At 44.3% G+C, this 12,814-nt stretch overlaps 1 protein-coding gene across 5 annotated transcripts in view; it reads right to left on the bottom strand.

Moving 5' to 3' along the window:
- The window catches only part of ptch1 (patched 1), a 97,421-nt gene that overhangs the window by 22,555 nt on the left and 62,052 nt on the right, over window positions 1-12,814 (bottom strand). For all 5 annotated transcript variants that reach the window (XM_072516733.1, XM_072516730.1, XM_072516731.1 and 2 more), the window contains 4 exons: window positions 11,254-11,659; window positions 8,316-8,628; window positions 2,062-2,204; window positions 394-577 (listed from right to left, as the gene is read on the bottom strand). In XM_072516733.1, coding sequence (XP_072372834.1) covers window positions 394-577; window positions 2,062-2,204; window positions 8,316-8,628; window positions 11,254-11,659 — 1,046 coding nt within the window. The remainder of the gene's footprint in view (window positions 1-393; window positions 578-2,061; window positions 2,205-8,315; window positions 8,629-11,253; window positions 11,660-12,814) is intronic.

Raw genomic sequence — 12,814 nt, forward strand, 5'->3', positions numbered from 1 at the left:
CTAAGACTGACTAGTACACATATATCAAGGCAAGTCTGAATCATATACAAACAGCACATAAATTGAGACTGTATAGGGTAAATGATTAGGTAAAATTATTAGGTAGACTTGAAGAAAATACTCAACAATATGAGAATGATGTTCAAAACAAAAGCTGATTTTTAATCTGATTTTCTTCAGATATAATCTATTTTTTTAAAAACTCTGATTTTTTCCTGTTATTTTAATTTGGTATTTGGTGCTAAAAATAAAACTCAAAAGCACACCACTTTTCAAAATTGCCAATAAAAATTGACTTTAAAGACCATTAATTACAACCATGACAGTGAAAGTACTGGAGGTTAAGAAATTAGGTTAAACTGTTGAAGGAAGGAAAAAAAAGAATAGACTTACTTCTGAGCGCAGTCTCTGGCCTGTCATCCGCCTTGTCATGCACCCATTCTGGAGGGTGTGGCCGGATGTTGGCTTGAGAGGCAGCATAGGCCACAGGATCATTACTGACCCAGGCAGTCAGATAGATGTAAAAAGCATTTGGGTTGATGATTCCATCAGCATTCACTAGGCGCTGTTTCGTCAACTGTAATAGGATGAAAAGTTACTTAGAACACATGGATTTAAAAAAAAAATCAATGTGCCTTAATACCATAGGGCAAAAAAGAAACAACTCAAATGAACATAATGCTTAAAGGAAAGCAATCTTGCCTTCACACAGGTAACGAATTGCAACAATTTTAACTTCAATTTGAAGCTACAAAACACATTGTTAGTTCTCTTTAAGAATTGAGGTATCTATAGGAACAATATGAATATTAGAATAACAATAAAAAAGGAGAAAGAAAAAAAATTGGCAAGGGTCCCTGTGCACGTCTGTGCGCAGTTAACCTCTGTTGTTAACACTGAAGGAAATGCCACCCAGCAAATGGAGGAGAGCTATAAAAATAAAACAACATCTGTACAAATTTTGCTAGCACTTGCTTCTCCTGACCTGTGTATATTCGGAAAATGCACCACGCCAAGAAACAGACAGAAGCGAGATCCTGCCTGGGTCACCGGGGGGGCAATCATCTTTCGAGTATTCATCTTGGGCAAAAAGCAGCATGTACTATAGTGTCAAAAGGAGCTGTCTACAGCTGCCATTTTTGCACTTTTTTTTGGGGGGGGGGGGGTGGCTGGGGTTGGTGGTGGGTGGGGGGTGGTGCTAGAATGCTTAATGTTAAAATTATTTTACGGAAAATATGTATTCCTTTGCTTTTCAGCACACTGGCCAAGCTTCCATTTCAGGTCTTTTTTGAATGAAACACAACTGTGACAGGAGTACAAAAAATGATTTGATTTGCAGGCTCTGGATTCAATTAATCCACAGGATACTCAGCAACTGTATGTCTTCAGCTGTATCTGGAATCAAACAGTGCAGCTAGCAACCCCTGTGGGCATGGCACACTTTTCTCCCTCCCAGGCACAGGAAATTACATCAGAAGTTACAGTCCAACACTTGGTCCCACAAGCTACACCTAGTAAAGAATGAACTACTGTATTTAAAGCTTACCAGAGTAAATACTCATTCAGGCTAACTCTACATCAGTGTTTTGTGACTTATTTCTTTCAGTGTTAACGGGTATGCTGTAGTCTGCAGTAAACCAACATGTTTTACACCACATAATAACTTTAAACAATGTACTCTGTAAAACTGTCATCTTGAATATGACGGGATGGTAGAGAATAAGCAGAACTACTTTCAGCACATTATTGATGGGATTCGGCCAAAAAAATGGGGGAAAAAAGACAAATGGCTTGAACGAGACCTAATTGCTTTTTCAGTGCTCAATACCATTTCCACTGAGACTTCACGTTTGTAATGAAGGCAGACAAATAAAAAAATTGTAATTCTGTAACCTTGTGTGCAGAAACCATGTGGAGAAATAATGTATTACTACAAGAGGGGCCACTAAAATGTTTGAGGAATTTTGGGTTCACACTCAGCAACTCAAAAGACAAAAGAAATTGAGCTATTTTCTCACTCGTCAACAAAACAGGCGTTGATATCTTTTTAAAAAACCTTACCCGACTTAGGTCAGTTGGTCTATGCCTATTGCCAGTCTGAATTAACAACTTGTAGGCCAGAACACCATCATCAGACCCATTTTTGTAACTGTTGTGAGTAATCTTCCCAGCTTGCCATTCCCTGTCAAAGGTGTCTTGTAGACCTGATTAGACAAGAGTTGAAACATTTTGTGTATAACAAGTAGCCTGGAACTCCAAAGCATTTGTCAAATTTGAGACCTGGCTATAGAGAATAATTGGCATATGTCGCAACAAATGGAAATGAAAACATGTGACAAATGAAAGTGTGTGACAACATTTTGTGAAATTGCCTTCTTTCTACATTCAAAAATTGATTTAGAATTTTGTGAATAAGAAAGTTTCTGGAGCTTAAAAAATATACACCACTTGCTGCCTGAGAGTCATTTGGTCACAAAAGTTTTGTCACAAGATTTAATTCTGGCTGAAAATGAATATGTTAGCGTGTCCACCTGATACACTTGGGCGAGCTGCTTATCCACTTACAGGCTCACCTGAACTTTGCATCAACAGGGCCTTGTGCATCAAATGAGGCAATTGAGTTGGTATTCTCCACCAGCCCCAACCTCCTGATTTCAATTGCTGGCTGCTTGTTTTTTTAGGCAAGAAACTGACAGCTGGCAATTGAAAATTACCCTCAACATCCCAAGGCTAAAAAAGGGAAGGCTGATCAGGATTCCTGTTTCTGGCCTCTGTTCAGCAAACAGTGCTCTAAATTGCATTTGTACAGATACAAAATTAGAACAGCTTGGGCTTGTCTGTGATGCCCCTTGTGGTTGAACAAATTTGAGAGTTCACAGTTTGGACTCATGCATGAAAATTGACCAATTATACGTGGCATTAAAGGGTCACTGCTGCTCTTGGAACTGTAGCCAACATGAAAATTTTGATTACTGTAGCATTATTACAAGAAATGTGTATGTCAGATCCCCGATGGGATGGGCAACGTAGAGAAGACATTCCAGTAGAATTACAAAATCATTGGCAGAAAATGTATTTAAGAGACACTTGATATTAGGTAGTGCAAATTGGTACACAGCAAGTTAGTTTGGTATCCTGCTGTGTTCACAGTGCGGGGTCTGGAGTTTATGACTGAGATTCTGCACATAGTGAGCTTGCTGTCTCAGTTGGAATGTTCTGAAAAAATTATGATAGCAATTCATTCTTTCTCCCAAAAAGAGCACTGAAGAGTCAATTCATGCCACAGAGCACTGGTGGAAGGGGGCAGGAAGGCTGCCTCAGCCATCAAATATGCCCACCCTGTGGTGACTATAGGATTTTCACAGTAACTTCATTGCAGTGTTAATGTACGCCTACTTGTGACACTAATAAAGATTATTTTTGCAGGAAAAGGCATACACCGACTGGCGGAAAAGTTTAGGAAGATAGTCATTCTTACTTAATCTAAAACCCTGAGGTCTTAAGTATTGCTATGTAAATTATAACATACAAATGCATTGTATATTCGAATCAAATTCCTCCACTGATATTTCAATAGAGGTGTTAAACAGTTGCTTTAGGGAAATTAATACCGGTCTTAAAATAGCAGGAATATAATTACACACAAACAACTAACACTAAAATTCACACAAAGCAATTTTGAGAAGATTTGATACCAAAAACATTCATATTGCCCCAAATATTTAACAACTGAAAATTTAGAGGCTACAGATTCAATTTTAATCCAACCTACTGAGCAGAATTTTTGTCCAATGTGTTCCCACCATCACTCCCTGTCCCTATCCCCACCATTTTAACTTGGCTGAAAGTAGGCATGGGAAAGGCTGCCCGTCCAGAGAAAGGGGCCTAATTTAATTGGCAATATTTCATTACATTAATGTCATGGGCATGCTCACTATTTTAACTCTACACTGATGAAGAATTGCAGTTTTGAACCCATCAGTGAAAGTTGGTTGCAGGTTCCATCCTGGACAGAGGAGACACAGGTAAATTTCATTTTCCTTTTTAACGGTCCTTGTGAGCAAATAGGAGCAGAGCTGCTCCTCCTAGTCCCATGAGGATGCTTGGGCCTCCCCTGCTCGGTTATGATTCCCCCTCCCCCTGTGTTCTTTGATCATCCTCCGAACTCACTTATTTTGGGAGGGAGCACCTCAACGGGTCCCTACCAATGGCCTGACCGCCCTGAAGCCGCACTGCCATGTGACTCTCCACTCCCGCCTAACTTCAATAGTATTCCCGCTGCATTTGGACAGGAGTCAGAGTCTGGGCCTCACACCAGCGAGATGGATAGTTCACTACCTGCTTCAGTTTTCACACCGCTAAATCTGCACCAGCTTAAAATTGATCCTCAAATATCTTTAAGCTCCCTCTTAGTTTCCTTGTTTATAGATGCATGTTACAATAAAATCCTGAATGTGAAGCCTGTAATTATGTACAGTATGCACAGTACAGTCACAGCAAACTTTTCTAATAGCAATATTACAAACCAAATTCCATGGAACAGACTGGAGGAAAATGTGTTCAGCACTGAAGGAGAAAACAGTATGAATGCACAAGTTGAAAAGTAAAAGGAACTCAGCCGTTCCTTGAGCACAGCATGAGTTAACACTGTGTCCTCAATTCATTCCATCTGTTTGACTTGGGCAGCACTTACAAGTCGTGAGATCTGTTGCCAGCACGTGTAAAGATCACAGCCAACACCTATTCATTCTCAGCTGAGATTTTCCCCTGTACCTTTTTTTAAAAAAGCATGGAAGATCACTAGCTGTTCCAAGCAGGTAATTTGGATCAGATTTGGAACAGGAAGCCACAACCCTGTACAACGCGCCTCTGTGTGAGCAGATGACAAACCACATACCCTGACGTTCAGACCCACCTCACAGCTGCACTGAAGCTGTAATCAAAACCATCATTACAGATCTGATAGGTTAACTACAGCTGTAAGGAGATAAGGCTAAAGAAGCCAGGCACAAATGCCATTGCCTAAGGGCTGAGCTTGCTCATTCCAGTTTGAAAAAAAACCTCCCATGTAGACCTGCAGACATCGACTTAAAACAAACTGGTCTGAAACAATGGCAGCAGCTTAAAAATAACATACAGCAGCACACCTGCCAAACTTGATGCACATTCCCAGACCTGTCTTGAAATGAAGAGGAACCAATTTGTAAATACCACCTAGGTGATTTCAAAGCACTCCACTCGGTGTGGCCTTGGCATGTGCACATGTTTTCAAAGCTTAGCTTCCCTAAATAATAATCATCCAACCAGATTATCTACTAACCCATCAACACAAAAACCTACCACTGCAGTAATAAACTTTATAACTGACCAATAAGAAAATACAACTACTTACAGAATTTAAAAATTAACTATGTTAACCTTTTTGTTTTATATTGGAATAGAACACACCAGGCAAAATATTTCCAAATTTTTGTGGGAAATTCAATAGAAAAGACTTGAAATATTTTGTGCTGGCCACCTCAGTTCATAAATGTTACATTCCCTCCTTCCCCCAGTAACTGAAAAAGCTTCTTGCTACTAGTCTCATTGAACTTCTGATATCTACCAATTCTGCTGTTTTGCTTTGGGATCAGACTCTGCTATGCTCTGCCGGCTGGATTTCCTCATCTGGTAAAACCATCATGGTACAGAATTCCTGCCAGATATCATAGCAGAGCCCAAAGCTGGAGCAAAGCAGTAGCATCAGGTAGGAGCCAGAAGTGGCAGTGAGAGGTGAATCAGGGAATGGAACAGAATGTTTTACACACACACACACACACACACACACACACACACACACACACACACACACACACAAAAAAGGGGGGGCGATTCGCCAAAATGGAGACCAAGTGTTCGCGCCGTCGTGGACGCTGTCATGTTTCACGACGGCGCGAAACGGGCACGGGGAAGACCGATTCTGCCCCCCACAGGGGGCCAGCACGGCGCTGGAGCGGTTCACGCCGCTCCAGCCTTCCTTCCCGGTGCCAAATGGGTGCCACCCCAACCCGCGCACGCACAGTTGGGCGCACCAACCTGCGCATGAGCAGGGGACTTCTTCAGTGCGCCGGCCCCGACTCAACATGGCATCGGGGTTCAGGGGCCGGCCCCAATCGCGGGCCAGACCCTATCGGAGGACCCCCCCCCGGTGAAGGAGCGCGTTTCCCCGCCCCACAGGCCGCCCCCCGACCCTTCGCGCAGAGTTCCCGCCGGCAGCGACCAGGGGTGAACAGTGCCGGTGGGACTCTGCCGTATCCACGCGACCGCTTATTTAATTGGCTGGAATGGTGAAGAATTTTTAGTTTTATCATACCTTGCTGTGCACAATTTAGGAGTCAACATAAAATCTTCTATCCAAATAAAAGATAGTCCTCGGGTCAAGTGCCTTTTAAAAAAAATTAAAGTACATTATAACTGGAACCCCTGAAAATCTGCAGCTGGGCTTCCTGCATAACTTTGGTGGAATCTCATCCAGAATCAAATATAATGGGCGCGATTCTCCGCTCCTGCGCTGGTTGGGAGAATCGCCAGGGTCGCCAAATTTTCCCGCGCCGCCGGTCCGACGCCCTCCCGCGATTCTCCCAAGCGGCAAGAATGGCCCCGTCGAGTACCGCGCGGCGCAGACCGGAGAATCGCCCGAGACACCCAAAATGGCGATTCTCCAGCACCCCTGCTATTCTCAGGCCCGGATGGGCCGAGCGGCCAGCCCAAAACGGTGGGTTCCCCCCCCGGCGCTGTCCACACCTGGTTGCTGCCGACGGGAACAGCGCGGGAACGCTGGGGGGGCGATCCTGCACCGGGGGGGGCCTCAAATGGGGTGTGGCCCGCGATCGGTGCCCACCGATCGTCGGGCCGTCCTCTCTGAAGGAGGACCTCCTTTCTTCCGCAGCCCCACAAGATCCGTCTGACATCTTCTTGCGGGGCGGACTCGGAGAGGATGGCAACCACGCAAGCGCGGGTCGGCGCCAGCCAACCCGCGCATGCGCAGGAGGCGCCAGTTATGCGGCGCCGCATGGCGCGTGTAAATGATGCGGCGCCGCTCCTAGCCCATTATCGGGCCCTGAATCGGTCGGGATAGAGGCCGTTTTGCGCCGTTGTGAACCTCGACGGCGTTCACGACGGCGCGAACACTCTGCCTCCATTTCGGAGAATCCCGCCCAATGGGTCCCAATCTAGCACTAAACCATCTGGGGGACCTTGCAAGGATGACGCATTTACCTAATTAAAATTAAACTAGGAAGGATAGGAGGTCAAGGACAATGTATGCCATGTGTTATGCCTCAAAAAGTACCTGGCATGTGACTGACAGAGGTATACCTGGCCAGGCAACCAGTTAGGAAATGGAGAGCCTCCACAGGAGAAAAGTTTGGAAAGGGGCCATAAGGAGGATAATTATATGTTGTTTCTGGGAGAGATGTGGGCCTGACATGCCTTATTTCAGCCTCTTCTAATGAACTTTCCAGTATGTTTCCAGCAGACGACACAGGGCACAGGGAACTGTTGCTGCAAAACAATTCAGGATACCTATTCCCACCTCAAATTCTGGCCAACTCAACAGTGGAACTCCTAGATGAGAGCATCTCAGCATTTATACCACAACATGCCAAACCCTTGCGAATATGGCACCCAATATTTTCCAAAAGATTTCAATTAAGGTTCTAAATTACAGACCACAGGCAATCTTTCTGCTCTTAAAAAGGCCTCCATTATGATTTTACTGAATATTAATAAGCATTTGGACTTTAAGACATTCCATAACATTATGCATCAACAACTTGCATTTACATAGCATTTCTATTCTTTTCTTTAAAATTTAGAGTACCCAATTCTTCCCCCCCCCCCCCCCCCCCCCAATTAAGGCGCAATTTAGCGTGGCCAAGTCAACTAGCCTGCAGATCTTTTGGGCTGTGGGGGTGAGATCCATGCAGACATGGGGAGAATGTGCAAACTCCACACGGACAGTGACCTGGGGCCGGGATCGAACCCGGGATCTCAGTGCCGTGAGGCAGCAGTGATAACCACTGCACCACCGTGTCGCCCGACATAGCATTTCTAAATTGGTTCACCCCAGGTTGTTTCACAGAAGTATAGATAGACCCAAAAAAACAATGTCAATGTTCAGTATTGAAGAATACCTAATAAATACACTCTGCTGTTTGCAGCTATATCATTCTACATTATTAGGTACTTTAAGAAAAATAGACAATATCAAATGCATAATGTTTTAATTCATATCATCTTATAATTTAAAAAGAGGAAAGGATTGCTGTTCTTACCTTGTAGCCAGTCGTGAAAATAGTGTAGCCACATATTCGGAAGTTTCCCATCTTCTTCCAACAAAATGAATTTCACATTTCTGAAGCTTTTGTGGAGGTAATACAGCAGGTGTTGAGCATTGGGATAGTCTGTTTCTTGTTTAGTTACAATGTACATATTGTAGAAAGAAAAGTATTTAAACTGTGCTGCGATGAAGTCATATTCTCGCGTTTCACGAGGTACGATGTCTGTAAGATCCAGTCCATCTCTGACTGTTGTAGTTCCATAGAGACTGATCCCAAGTAAACCCAAAAAAAGCAATGTGACCACAATCTGTGACATGAAGAAAAAAGTCTGGTTTAGAACTCAACAAGATGCATAGGCGCAAACATTAAGGGAACTGGGCAAGATTAGTTAAGAAAACACTTGGTGATAGCCCAAGCAAACAAACTAATCATGGATGACTTAGTACCAGTGTTAATTGACAAGGAATCAAACCAGTGAGGTTGGCTTATGATGATCAGCAGAGATAATATTATTATTTTACTGTAGTTACTGAGCTGACCTTGATAAAGATATCAAGTATTAAAACTTACATTGCTTTACTATCCTCTAAAGCAAATACAGAAGCTGGTTCCATTTCTCCAAAGGTAATAGACAAATCCTGGTGACAAGCAATGGTTGAGATATTTTCTGCAAACCTGTTTAGATTCCTTAATTATAAATGATCGGATAGTTCAGAGATAGATTGTATATTGGGAATGAATGATATTCTGTACTGACGGAGTAAAATATGGAAATCAAACAGGATGACAGATTGGGGAAAAGAGGAAGGGGTGAATCAGGAGATAGGTATGGGCTAAGTGGTGATTGTGGAGGAGAGGAAGGAAAATGGAAGTGGAGAGTGAAAATAGTGAGTAGTGGAAAGGGGAAGAGGTGGGAAAGAACATTTATAGATGGCTGTATCTCAACATTTTAACAAAAGCCATGTTATTTTTGCTTGTCACATTTATATGGTCACTTTTATTGATTACTAAAAATAATTACTGCTCTAATTAACCCCCTTTCAGTAAGGTATAAATTAGCATTTAATGCAAGGAAAACCTCTGTACTAAGGGCACTTGTAGGTAGGTCTTTTAATATTGTGAAGGCCAATTATAGCCTAATCTAAAGATGTAATTGGTACTGCATATGCACAATGCCTCTTTTAAATTAAATTTTGCTATATAAATGGTCCAATGCATGAGTTTTCAATACATTTGGAAATGGAACGTTATAACCCACACGGCATTTTAAAAAATACACACGAAACAAATGTTTGGCAGCCATCTGTCTCATGAGATGATGGTTTGCACCTTGGTGGTCAACTCAATGTTAAGCATCAACTGGTGTGACTCAGAAGCCCTATTATGGCAAGGCAGTCTCTGTCACACTTGCTGCTAGAGACATTGGGCTGAGAAGGCGCAGGTTTTTTGTTTTCTCTGGAGCATCTTCCAGGCCATCTGAGCTTTCTGTTTCTCCTCGTCTCTTTCTATGCCCACATAGGAACTGAAGTGGGTTGCTTGTCCTATCACCCCTGCACTGGTCCATTCCTCCGCCCTGTCTCCATGCTGTGCTAAGCTTTGATTTTTCAAATATTTATCCATTTCCTTTTTAAAAGCCATTATGGATTCTGCTTCAACTACTATTTCTGGTAGGGCATTTAATGACCCAACAACTTGTGTACAAAAAATTCCTCCATCTTTAATCGTTTGGCAATGATGTTGAATTTATATGCATTAGGTTAGTAATTCAAGAATCCGGGGCGGGATTCTCCCATCCCGCGGCAGAGTGTCCACACCGTTGTAAACGCCATCGTATTTTACGACGGCGTGAACGGGCCACTGCCAGGAGTAATTCTGGCCCCTACAGGGAGCCAGCACGGCGCTGGAGCGGTTCGCGCCGCTCCAGCTGCCGATCCCGGCGTAAACTGTGCGCCGCGGGATCCGTGCATGTACAGTGGCGCCAACGCGTACATGCGCAGTGGTGCCGACACCAACACGCACAGTGGCCTCCTTCAATGCGTTGGTCCTGACGCAACATGGCGCAGGGCTACATGGGCTGGCGCGTAGGAAAGGAGGCCCCCAGCTACAGAGGCCGGCCTGCCGATTGGTGGGCCCCGATCGTGGGCCAGGCCACATCGGAGGCCCCCCTGAGGTCAGACCCCCCCCCCCCCCCCCCCCCCCTTGAGGTCAGACCCGCCCCCCCCGGGCTGCCACCCACCCCATCAATACCGAGGTCCCGCCGGCTCAGAACAGGTTAGAACGGCGCCAGCGGGGCTCGGTTCTTTTCTTACGGCTGCTTGCTCCATCCGGGCTGGGGAATCGGCAGGCCGGCCGCGTAGAGCGACCCGCGCCGCACCAACCACGCCGGTGCCAATTCTCTGCTCTGCGGAGAATCACGTGCCGGTGTCGGGGCGGCATGGCCCGGTCGTGGAGATTCTCCGGCCCGGCCCAGGGCTGGGAGAATCTCGCCCATATACATTCAACTTGCTCTCCAAATAAAGATTTGTGTATCTGCATCCCCGAGATCTTTGCTTACTTTTTTAAATGTTACCATTTATACATATTTCCCCATTCCTCTCAAAATGTACATTTCACTCCATCACTATCTATCAAATCTCTTAATTTGTCTATCTCTTCCTGAAGTTCTTTACAGTTTTGTTGACAATTAAACCTGGTCCTATTTTTGTATTGTCTGCAAATTTTGTCATTATTCCACCAAAGCAGTTGCAGAGCCTGCCTAATTTTGGTTGAATGAGAGGTTGGACGATACACTTCACCAAGTCACAGTCAAGGTGGCAAACTTTAAAATTACTTCCATATCTACCCAGAAAGTTGAATGCAAATACCTTATCATAACATTGCTTTATTTAAGCTAACAGTAAACAAGGTAAAGCAGTTTAACTCTAACACTCACCTTCGTTGTTGGCTTTAGCAACAGTGGTGCATAATGCTTCTCGGCAAAATAAGAGAGAGTCCATTTAGTGCAGGGTGGATCTACACAGTTTCTGTTGGGGTCTGTAAACTGGGAGAGAAGATCCCGTGTTGAGCTAGCAGTCTCTGGGCTCTGAGAGCTAAGTGAATCCTGTGTGGTTGGGGTGACTGGTTGAACAGATATCTCAGAGCGAGGCTCAGCAGTTGTATAGTATGCTTGGGTATGAGGATTGTACTCTGTGCGCAACTGGACGGTCGACTGCATGGTAATTTGAGTCTCCTGGGTAAAATTTTGATTGATGTAAGGTGGCGGTGGTTGACAAGGATGGTTGTCATTGGTATCTCTATATGCTTGTGACTCAATCTGAATCACCCGGTTGGCACAAGGACTGAAAGAAAGAGAAGAAACAGTTGCGTGATGCAGTGCAAAGTTGACATTCATTTAATCCTCTGAGCTGCTCATTGTTGCAATTCTTTCTTTCTGTATGGAATCAAAGATATCACCAAATGCGCAAACAAATCAGGCTCATATCACTGCAGTCTAAACTTTCTCATATGTACCAAAACATCTTTGTTGGGACAGGTGGGGATGGGGGGGGGGGGGGAAAGAGAGATTTTCTGGCCATTCTCACCAGCGGAATAGTCTGGTCCTGCCGACGGCGAACCCTCAAGTGGGTTTCCCGGCTGGGGTGGGAGGATGGATTCAATGGACTGACAGTGGTGGGATCAAAAGATCCTGCCGCTGGTGAACAGTCGGCTATCTCTCGCTGTTGAGAAACATGCCGTGGGGTATGCGGAAAATCCTCCCCCTTGTGTTTTATCCGAATCAATTGGACATGTTTGCATTATATATTAGTGATTTAGATGAGGGAACGAAATGTAGTATCTCGAAATTTGCAGATGGTACAAAGTTGGGTGGGAGGGTGAGCTGTAAGGAGGATGCAGAGATGCTTCAGCGGGATTTGGACAGCTGAGTGAGTAGACATATGCATGGCAGATGCAATATAATGCGGACAAATGTGAGGTTATCCACTGGTAGCAAAAATAGGAAGGCAGATTATTATTTGAATGGGTGTAAATTGAGAGAGGTAGACACTTAGCGAGACCTTGGTGTCCTTGTGCATCAGTCACTGAAAGTAAGCACGCAGGTACAGCAGGCAGTAGAAGGCAAATGGCCTTCATTGCGAGAGTATTTGAGTATAGGAATAGGGAAGTTTTACTACAATTGTATAGGGCATTGATGAGGCCACACATGGAGTAATGTGGGCAGTGTTGGTGTCCTTATCTGAGGATGTTCTTGCTATGAGGGGAGTGCAGCGAAGGTTTACCAGGCTGATTCCTGGAATGGCCTGACTGTCATACGAGGAGAGACCAAGTCGGTTAGGATTATATTCATTAGAGTTTGGAAGAGCGAGAGGGGATCTCATAGAAACTTACAAAATTCTAACAGGATTAGACAGGGTAGATTCAGAAGGAATGTTTCCATTGGCAGGGGTGTCCAGAACTAGGGGTCATAGTTTGAGGATAATGGGTAATCCTTTAAG

Source organism: Scyliorhinus torazame, chromosome 9, assembly GCF_047496885.1.
Source record: "Scyliorhinus torazame isolate Kashiwa2021f chromosome 9, sScyTor2.1, whole genome shotgun sequence".
Classification (NCBI taxonomy): domain Eukaryota; kingdom Metazoa; phylum Chordata; class Chondrichthyes; order Carcharhiniformes; family Scyliorhinidae; genus Scyliorhinus; species Scyliorhinus torazame.